The sequence below is a fragment of the Neospora caninum genome, chromosome XI (genome assembly GCF_000208865.1).
Source record: "Neospora caninum Liverpool complete genome, chromosome XI".
Classification (NCBI taxonomy): Eukaryota; Apicomplexa; class Conoidasida; order Eucoccidiorida; family Sarcocystidae; genus Neospora; species Neospora caninum.
Genome location: NC_018397.1, coordinates 819,912 through 830,681, shown reverse-complemented (window position 1 = coordinate 830,681; position 10,770 = coordinate 819,912). Strand labels below are relative to the sequence as shown.

General features: G+C 50.9%; 2 protein-coding genes across 2 annotated transcripts; both read left to right on the top strand.

Moving 5' to 3' along the window:
- Positions 1–4,951: 4,951 nt before the first annotated feature.
- NCLIV_054160 (hypothetical protein) lies at positions 4,952–5,854 on the top strand (the record flags this gene model as incomplete). The annotated part of the gene is made up of 1 exon (XM_003884968.1): positions 4,952–5,854. The coding sequence occupies one exon, from the start codon at positions 4,952–4,954 to the stop codon at positions 5,852–5,854; it is 903 nt and encodes a 300-aa protein (XP_003885017.1).
- Positions 5,855–8,097: 2,243 nt separating this feature from the next.
- Positions 8,098–10,356, top strand: NCLIV_054150 (Ubiquitin-conjugating enzyme, related; the record flags this gene model as incomplete). The annotated part of the gene is made up of 4 exons (XM_003884967.1): positions 8,098–8,106; positions 8,952–9,101; positions 9,528–9,650; positions 10,216–10,356. The coding sequence occupies 4 exons, from the start codon at positions 8,098–8,100 to the stop codon at positions 10,354–10,356; spliced, it is 423 nt and encodes a 140-aa protein (XP_003885016.1).
- Between the last annotated feature and the right edge of the window lie 414 nt (positions 10,357–10,770).

The window sequence follows — 10,770 nt, the reverse complement described above, 5'->3', positions numbered from 1 at the left end:
TTGCTATCCTCATGTTATTTGGCCAGCTCACGGATGAGGATTAATTCTGAGAAAAGCCTTCGGTTCGACTTTTCTGATGCATGTATGGGCGTCATGCATTGGGTTCAGGCAAACGTGCATGTAGCCTTGGGGCGTTAGGAGGAATCGTCATGCTCGAGGGGTGTACCATCTTCGTTTGCAATAGAAGTGTACTGTCAATAGGACAACATTGAAGGAACAGTCGCGGTCCGTATTGTCTGTGGTAGTTCAGTTTCATCTTTAGCGACTATGAAAATCCGGCGGGCCTGTTGCGGAGAATGTCTTCCTATCAAGGTTTTTTTGTTTAATTAGCAGGGTGAGAGCAGGGCTGCACAGAGGGCAGTATGTTGAGTTGTTAGGTGGGGCTCTACCAGCGTAGGTTATACGGTCGCTGGTATGACTCATTCGGAGCGGTCCGGTCCGCCTCCAATGCTTTTATTGTTAACCAGCTATCAATACAGCTACGCAGCGCCGTGCATACTGACAATTGTAGGAAGGTGCCGTGACGTTTGTAGCCGTTGAGGTGCGTGGCTGTCGCAGTGCTGCGACAGTTCAGCGGTGTTAACTGCGCAGGCATATTTCCATATAGAGGTTTCTGTGTGTTGGTTCGTGAGTAGGTTACACCACGTGGGCGGAGGTCAGCAGTCACAAGGAAGGCACAAGTCGGTAACGATAGTTTCTATGAAGGGTGTCCGGACTGGTTAAATTCGTGGGTAAACGGGCACGATTGATGTTAACCATGTAGAGAATTGTGCGATGAATCATGGAAGAAGATGTCTGAGTCCGGCCGAATGCGATCTCGTGATACTGCCGAGCCTAGTGCTTCTTGAAAGCATGGAGCCACATCTCGCCTCCAAGGGATAGGCGCACTCGGGACAATCACACACGGACAACATACTGTGATGCGCCATTGTGATAGCCATGCGTTCTGTCAACCAGTTTCAACCGAAGCAGCTGGTCAAGCAACACTACATGTTGTTGTCGAAGAAATGCGACCTCAACATTGAACACACGAATGTTGAGGGATGAAGTAGGAGGTTGGATTTTGTTACATAGTTTGGGGGACTCAATATCTGCATGGTGTAGCCTTTCGAACAAGCCAAGACATGCGATCCACAATACTTCGATCGAGGAGCCGTCGGATACATAGGGCTCTAGGTCGTTGAAAGATGAGTTCAGTCTACTCCCGAAGTCATTCTTTTGTTTATCAGCGGTGTGCCCGTACAGGCAAGTAGAGGTCAATGTTGGAGGAGGTCGAACTCTCCGTAACTCAGGAGAGGGGGGGAAGAACAATTTGGAAACGAATTTTTTTCTCCGCGATCAAAGAAGGGCAATCGGTTTCTGCATGTTGAATGTGTTTGCAGGCCTGAAGACTGGGTGACAAACTCCACTGCCTTCTTGCAGTCTAGTTGTACCATGGAGGCTGTAGCGAGGATACAGTGGGAGTCACATTTTCCTGTGAAACCAATACGGAATCCGAATAAATTGAGCTCTTTACTGTCTAGGGTGCACTGGAAACCGTGAAGCATGTTGGATGGCGAAAGGAGCAATGGATCTCTCGATAGTCAATACTTCCGGAGATTTTCTGGTGAGTTAGTAGTGTGCTGCCGTAAGGGTGTGTATCTGTCTCCAGGCAGTGGCACTGAAGGACGCTACGTGTGTGGAGACTCGCGACACAATATTGTAGGTATTCATTTGGTGGGAATGTGTAACGATAGGATGAGGGTACGACCAAAACACCTTGCCGTGACGGCCGCGCTGAAAATACTCATCTTTTCGTTTTCTCCTGCTGTGATGGCCCCTGTGTACAGAATGTGAGCCTGCTGTTGGGAGTTACCGCTGTTTGCGGTCCAGCAAACAAGCGCAGGATTGGCGCTTCTATTTCTGATGTCAGCATTTCTGGGGCACGTGGCTGCTAGCAGGGTGAGAGAAGACCTGTCCAGGGCGTCAACGTGTCTCTCAGGGGCATACCTCAAATAAGCACGAACAAACGCATGAATGCATAGATACATTTAAGTCAAACGGGAAATGCTTTTTCTACATGAATACGTGATCACATACACGAAGTGATAATGGTAATCCTTCAAATGGGGAGACGAGCCTAGCAATCATCGGCACACCGAGTACGTGTGCGGCACCTTTCTAGTGAGGAAACGTAACAGTATTCGTTTTCGACTTGGGATCGCGTTGGTCAGAAGCGTCGCCTGCCGGCGGATGCCGGTGACTTACTGAAATCATGTTTATACCCAAGCAATAATCTATCGTGGGGAGAGTCACCACTAGTATCCCAGGCAGTGTGGTATCTTTGCTGTGTTGCATGCAGATGTCCTGCGTATCGAAGAGAAGAGAGCCGTTTCTTGCCTCTAACGGACGGTGGGCGTACGGGTCTGTCCGGCAGCCTGTGTCGAGCGAGCCTACCTTGGGGGAGCGGGGGGTGTGATGGGGAATCATCTTGCCTGTTTCCGAGGGGCCGTTGAAAGCTCCTGTTAAAATTCGGCCGGTGGGCTCTGCACGAGAACAGTGAGCTGCCTTCAAGATATGAAATGCCCATGTTGTATGCTTTTTGACACGAGATTACTTAGAAGGTGGTTGCGGCCGCGTACTGCCTGGCACGCAGATTCTGCATGTCACCGTGCGACTAAACAGGGAGCCGGTACAGATAAGATAGTGTGAGATCTTCATGTTTTTCGGTTGCATGTACGGTCCTTGCGCCACCTGCCGTCTTCTGTCCTCTCACGCAGAATGCGGTATGACACTGCAGTTTTAGCGAGGAAACGCACTCGTGCGGATGTCGATTGATGCAGTTGTGTTCGCATATTGTACCCGAGGTCAGCCTCGTGAGACTCTTATGCTTTATGAACGCAGTGCTTCTACTCAAGACATCACCACAGCAGTTATGTTCAAGTTGTGTGCTACGCGCTTTGTGGACTATCTTGGGTGTGACAGGTCACCGTATTTCTGTCGACAGTATAAGTGCGAGTCTTTTCGAAACCAGCTGACGATAGAGAACGAGATCCACCGACTTAAGAAGCTCACTGGCTGACCACGAGAAGGGGCCACTTTCACAGGCACACCCCGGAACAAGACAGGCAAACACAGCTTGGTATCACCAGTGCATCGGTGGAGGGAAAGGTAGGTGACGACCAGATAAGACGCGGGCATAGGGAAACCTATGAAGCGATAATACATTCATCCAAACCTGTTGTTCCGGTCCCCCCAGCGCATTGTAGTGCATACTGGTTCTGCAGCGGCACGTGTCGGAGAGTGGCCCACTAGCATCCGGTTCTCAATTTCTCACAGCGGTTCAACCACCACAAAATAACTACAAACCCACATTTTATGTCGCCTTTGCACTCCAGTTTCTCGGAGATATTTTGCGGGTGTGGGCAGTCCTTAGTTACTCATGTATCTGGCATACGGTGAGCGCCCCAGGGTGGTCCAGCGTTATGTTTGCGGGCTGGTTGAGGAGAAATGGAATGTGGGAGTGGCAAATATCACAACACAACGGAAATGGCTACGTAGTGGGAGGCGATCCCATCGTGAAAAACTGTGCCTCTGCAGACAGACCAAGTCAGAGCATCGAGATACCACACTGCCGAAAGCCGTTCGATGACAGCAATTCGTGTGACACGCCAAGACGGGGTTCTGCATCCAAGACACTTGAAGAACCCAGCGTGCAGTAGGGCCGACAACCTTCACTCGAAAAGAAACCAGTAGAGCACGACACCATCGCGGCTTGTATAAGGCGGAATACTCACTCTAGGCAGTAGCAACAGGAAGGATTCGGCTAACGATGTAGGTGTATACACCTTCCGCTTCTACGTGCTGGGGTCCTCCTATATGAGAGACCAACGCGGAGGTGGGTGTGCACTACCAGTTTTTCTCCCATTCCAGATTTCTTCCCTGTTCATTCTTTTTTTCTGCTCTGCAGAACGTCATTTCAACTTGCCTCACTGGATGGAGAGCCTCTCACTCTCACACTTCGGCAACTGCTGTGAAGACATCTGCAGGTTTCATAGTCACGTTAACTAGAACTTGACCCAGTACAGTCGACCCCGGAACACCCGCGTGCTTCGCGATTCTGCACACAACCACTCCTGTCTACAGTCAACAACCGGGCCATATGTAGCAGCTTCTGGGTTTTTGTCTACAAAGACACTGACAGTCCAGGACCCACACAGCAGAGTAGCCCAGGTAGCGTTGCCTAAACAAGGGTCCTCAACACAAAGGATTGAACATAAAACAGCAGACACACCGCTGCGGTGCTCTTGCCCCTCAGCATGCTCCAAACATTGCGGCAATACCCGATGAAGCAAGCTACGGTGTCTTGAGGTAACGGATACTCAGTTCGTACAAGAAACGGGCCAACCACTCAGCGCAGTTCCCTAAATAGGCGTGTGTAGTTAGTATGAAGAATTGTGGCCTCTGAAGCTGGAGAAACGCCGTTGAGAGAGAAGAATGAGTAGGCCCGCTGCTCAGAGAGTGCCGCATCCTGGGGAAGGCTGAGGCGCGGTGCCCGGCGAGCGGTCCTGCCTCATTCGGACGTCAAGACGCGCACGCATCTGGTGGCCTACCAGTTCTTGTATATCTGGCTTTTCCCGAGCGCACACGACTTCGTTTTTTTTAAGCAAGACCAAAACAGTAGCATTGCTTCCACACTTGGCTTTGCGTCCTTGAGAAATCCCTTCTTTGTAGCTGCGCGTTGGTCTCTCCATCGATCTTTGGCCGGGGGTCCAGCTGGTGTCCTGTCAGTTCCGACGAAGTGACACACTGCAAAGCGCTTGAGCCAGTTTGTACAGCCAGTGCTCCTTGCAAGTGTAGGCTTTGTGGGGGAGGCTCTGCGCCGATTCTGCTCACACCGAATCAGAGCCAGTGCATTCGCCTTGCTTCTCTTCCATTTCAGTAGGCACTGAAAAGCATTTATCTTGGCAAGATGCTTTTAAACAGATATCTCGTGTGTTGCGTGCTGGTGACGCTCTTTCACTGTATAGTTACATCTGTGGCCGGGGCTGATGCCACACTGAATCGTCCCCTTTTCAGCAAGTTCGCTGCTCCTGAAAACTCGCGTGACATAAGGAAATTCATCGTCAAGGCTGTGCAACAGCGGCAAATTCCTCCCGAGCATGCCGGTCTCTTGCGATGTGACCAGCGGGTCAGAAACTCGCCTGCCGGTCGACAATCGGCGTCTGTTGACACCCCGTCAGCATTCCGTAGGGATTCTGGCCACCGAAAGGTGAACTCTCGTCATGAGAGGCGAAATATGAGTTTGAGGAGACATGGTTTTTCTAAACGTACGACGGATAACGCACTCTCGAGACAATGGGGCTATGAGCAAGCTGTCAGTGTTGCAGCTCGTCGTGCCCCCAAAACAGATCTTGAGATCGAGGGCATCCTCAAGTGGACTCGTCCAAGTGACATTCGCCAAGCCAGGCATGCCACCAATCGTGACGCCAGTTTTTTGGGTCGATATAAGTCAATACCGCAGATTGATAAGCCGTCGAGCCTGTTTGAGAGTGCAGCTATAACGAAATCGAATGGAGGCCAGAAGGATAGTGGCGGACAGGTGAAGGATACAGAATCTCATCACCTGCCAAGCTCCTTGGGGTATGACAAGAAGCGTGCGCCAAGGACACAGTCACGACAAAGCTTGGCGTCTTCCTTCCGCGGCCTCACCAACGGTTTCAGTTTCACGTTCGTTCTCGGGATATGCTGCATGTTTCTCCTTCTTCTAGCTATCATTTGCGTGTTCTGTCAGGTCAGGGCAGTGGTAAGGGAGCTATGGAAGCTAACTGATTTCCTTGTCTCCACGAATGAGTTACCGTTTGTGGTCGTGTGATTGATAGAAGCGGTGTGAACGGCGCAGGTGCCAAGAAGAGGATTAATTCCCCATGCTCTCGTAACAGTGACCTGCTTGATCCAGCATGCGGTTCAGTTGCTGAAGCAGAATCGTGTGAAATACATTTTGTGACAATGTAAAGTTTCTTTTTCGTAGACGAGTAACGTCTGCTGTCATCTCTCCAAGCTTGCTGTCGTGCAAAAACGCTGGACGGGCGGTTTTGACCAGCACCTCGTGATGTGGAAGAGAAACATTTACAATTAGCGACCGTCTGTATCAGCCAGAGTATAGGATAGTGAAATCGGCGTTCGGTCGCCTGCAGGTGCCACATGCACCTGCAGCAATAACTTTTGCCTTCGCTCTGTGGTACCGCAGACCAAACACGTACTAGTAATTAGCATTCCTTCATGAGAACTAGGTGATGGGATGCCAGTGAATCGGGGGGGCTAATACCCGTTCGAAGCCCTTCGGGCGTGTGTCTACTTTAGTACGACGAGAGTGTCCTGCGTCAGTTCTAGTGTCACAACGAGGTGAACATCTGCACATGCAGCTTTCTCTTTGAGCGATTTCCAAAGGCTCTTTATCAGAATTTTGTACTGCTGTGGTGACAGCAGGTGCACTATCCGCCTAACGTAACCAGTGTCGTGCATTTTTGCGACAGAGTCTAGACGCGAGTCGGCTGAAAGTCTCCGGGTCCACAATACCTCCCTACCTCGCTGAGCATTGTCGACTTACTCCATACGTAGGGCCGCGTCAATGTAGCTATTCAGAGGAAGGGGCATTCTGAGGTCCCAGTCGCCGAGATCTGGGATTTTCTGGCCACGGCGCCCGCTTAGAGGCAGCAACCAGCACCCTACGGTAACGTAGCTACTGAAATTGGGATGTTCCCGGATGGAATGCCATCTCGTGAACCTGCCGGGCCTGTAGGAGGTTTGCCTGGAGAGCGAGTGGACCGAAGAAGCTAAGCTCTGCCACGCGCTTGGATGGGAATGTGACAGCTGTGTGCATTTCTTCAGCAGAAAGGTAACGGCGAGGAAGCGAAGCACATGTTTCCTCGTTAAAATGGCTACGATTAGGCAGAGTCTTCTTCCCCTGTAGACAGACTACAGTCAAACCGCTTCTGTGGTGAATCTTAAGACACTCCCAAGAGATTCGATAGGCTGACAAAATAAGACTAACTACGGGCATCGCGTCGCCGCACGAGTGACACCAGACTCTCATCTACTGTGACCTCGCAAACAGCGTCAGCTCCGCTCGGGAGCAGTTCCGACGCTCTATGCCACCAAGCTACCCCATGACGAGTATAATCGACCATGGTGGGTTTTGTGAATGATGGAAAAGATTGGTGTGTCTCGAATTTCACATAGGCAGTATGCCAATCTTTGTAGGGGCCAATGGGTGTATGTGTGTGTGTGTGTGTGTGTGTCGCCTACCATGCGTTCCGCGGCGGCGTCACCAGCGGCGAACCGAGCGTGGATGCTCTTGCGTGCGGGATTTGGCTTTCTAGGCTTCCAGATACACTACGTGTTTATGGAATCTGAGGCCTTCCATCCGTATAATGTGCCAACATCAACCAACATGTACGCTGTAATGCCCCGTTACTGTTTGAGGCTGACTCGCGCATATCACAAAATGGCATGCGGCATCAGCCGGGCAGCTACAAACCAGCGCCTTGATATTCCGGATTCCGTCCTTGTTTCTTAGAAATCTCCGAGAGTCCATCAGTTGTATTGAAACCACGAGGAAACGAAAACGAACACAATGTAATTCTTTAAAAAAAACGACCTACATCCGCTAATAAGCTACTTTTCTTTCCTAAGGACGCAAGCTGGAAAGCGTCTGTGCCGGGGAGGGAGAGCGGGGGGGAAGACAACATGCGCTCCTACAAGGCGAAAGCAGATTCAGCGCACCAGGAGCGGCGCGTAACAACAGTGACAGCACTTTCTCTCTACCTCGCAGAAACTGTTTTTCTCTCAGAGGCAAGTCAAAGTAGAACGACGCAGGGGGCGACCTTGTGTCTGTCATCGTTACATGGTCGCCTCTTCATCAGACTACCTAATCTTCGTCGTTCTGTGTGCTGAATTTCTGACCCTGGCTCTCGCTTCCTTGAGAGGTTCCGGCTGGGTTCTATTTGGTCATTCGCGTGCTCGCCTTCGTCGCCGTCCACACCGACTGTGGCATTTAAAAGAGAAACGTCTCGATCACAGAACGAGTCCATCCATTCTCCACTGAAATTCCACCCAATGGCGGAGGTACGTTGTTGCGTTTAATGCCGGTCACCTTTTCGATGCAATACTCTACGCTCTTCTCTTCTACACGCCGCCCCGGTGTCTTTTCCCGGGATGAGCTACCTTCCACAACCTTTTCAAAGATTCTTCACTTAATGCAGTGACATCATCCTGTTTGTGTTACGTCGGGATGGCAAGGTTCCATGTACATCGCGCCCTGGAAAGGCTGCGAGCGCCCTGAGCGAAGATTGTGTAGGAGAACGAGGCTGATACGAGCACGCGGAATCGATATTTGCGTACTTTTCCTACGAATTCAGGACTCTGTTGTTCGTGTTTTCGTGTCCTCGAGGCTGTTTGCTGCGGACTGCTTGTTCACAGTAGACCAGCTTTGTTTTTGTTTCGGTAAATGCACACAAAGATGGAATCCACTACCTGTCTCACGTGATGGAACAAGGCTCCGCCGCGTGCTGGTATTGCAACACAAACAGTAGAGCATCGGGAATAAAAACTGCAGGAAGGAGGCTCTTTCTATGGAAAATTTGGGGGAACACACAAACAACGTGTGGGACAGGAGGCGCAGAAGACCATTTTCTGTCGAGATACTTGCGCCTCTCTCTACATTGCGGGCACTCCTCTAAGGCGAACAGGGCGAACAGTGATGGCGTGTCCCTCTGCAGCCCACATGGCCCGGTTTAGCAAGACCTGGAAGTAGGAAACATCAATGCTTATTCTGTTATGCTATAACGAATGTCAGTAGCATAACGTACAACGTGCTCGCCTCCTGCCGAGAAAATTTCATTGCGTACAGAAATTGTAAAGGCATTCGAACTGGCGTGTGTGATGCTTCGATATGTGGGTGTCCATTGTAGGCCGTAGTAGTGCCGCGCTCGTTCCGGCTACTGGACGAATTGGAGAAGGGCCAGAAGGGTCAGGTTGCAGAAGGTGTCTCGTTCGGCTTGGAGGAAGCGGATGACATTTCGCTAACAAAGTGGTCAGGCACCATCTTCGGCCCCCCTGGAGTGAGCCTTCTGACGTGAATTGTCGCAGAATTTATGTTTGTTCACGTAACCGAATAGGGCCTTGTATCTGCTGCTCCTCCACGGAGGCCGAAGTCTCGCCATTGGTGACTGGAATTTTCTCTAGTGTCAGCACAGAGAGAGCTAGGAGTTGCATGACCGAGGGACCATCTCGGTGGTTAAAAAAATTTTCGAAACTTAGCTTCATGGAGAAGGTGAATGTTGCCATGTGGTCCTGTGGATTTATACCTGAACTTAGGGAATGTAGGCTCTGAGTACCAGCATTGGTACTGAATCAGCAGTCCTGGTTCACCGATGGAGTTGGAGAGGGATTTTTTCAGTGTTTCACGAAGACGTTATGGGAAGGCGGGCCGCCGGAGGAAACGCATTTACTCTTTTATAATTGTGTGCCGTTCTTGCTCTTGGCAGACGGCGTTCGAAAACAGAATTTATTCCGTCAGCATCAACTGCGGTCCGAGCTATCCTGATGAGCCACCTGAGGTTTGCTTTCGAACTCGCATCAACATGCACTCTGTGGACCCAACTGGAGTGGTAGGTTTGCAGTTTGCTCCAAAAAAACAACATTTTTTTGCTTGTCTTCAGTGGGAGTTGCACAGAATTTGATGGTGAGATGAGTTCTGACTGTCGATCTGAGAGGTTCGAACCAGGACACCGTGTCGGTATCGGGGGAGGATATGGGCAAGGACCGCGGTAGATGTTCGTCCGGTGTCAGCTGAGGATGGCCTAAGCATGCCTCATTTCCGAATTAGGAAAGGTGAATACTCACATGTGTCTGAAGTCCCTGTAGCTGCGATCTGTTGACTTTGGCGTGTGTGTGTCAGTAGAGTCAACTTAGGTGGTACAAATGCTCGGAAAGAGAAGTTGCTCGTAATTTCGAATTATCAAATGTTATCTATGATATGAACAAATAGAACGACTGCCTCATCGTTCCAAGATCTTGTCAATGGCGTGCCAAGCCTTCCCCGTGTCCGGATGGCGACCTTGCCCTCGGCCAGTTGTGCGTCACTTCTGTCCCGTGTGTGCTTGGAGAGCAGTTTCAGGTAGCAAAGACTAAGCAAAGGCTAAGTTGTTTATGATTTTTTATTCTGCGTGACAGGTCCTGCGTAGCAGTTTCCCGTTGCTGCGGTCCTGGCAGCGACATTACACTTTGGATCTCCTTTTAACGGCGCTGCGCCAGGAAATGGCTGCTCCAGCGAACCGACGCCTTCCACAGCCACCTGAAGGAGACATGTACTGATGAGGACAGAAACGAGGAAGACGCTCCGTGCTCGCGCAAGAGAGGTGAATCTAGTAGAATATTGAACGTAGACGAGAAGCAAGCATGTGTTCCCTGTTTAGGATGAAGTACCGACAAGGGGAAGAGAAGACAGAAGATGCGAAAGTACAGCAAAGGTGGTGCAAACGAGAGAACTCCGTATTTCCCCTCCCCCCCCCCTCCCCGCTCCCGCCCCCCTCTCGTCCCGCCGTAGTGCGCCGGTGCCCTTTAGAATACCGACGCAGGCGGGACTGGAGCGCCCGACCTATCCGGAAGATTGACGCGGCACCATCACATGTTCAATGTTATCTCGGTGGTTTTTCACGCGCTTTTTTTTTCGTGTTTCGTTGGAAAAAGCTGCTCACCCCGGTGTCGCCAAGGCCCCCTGGCTTGTGC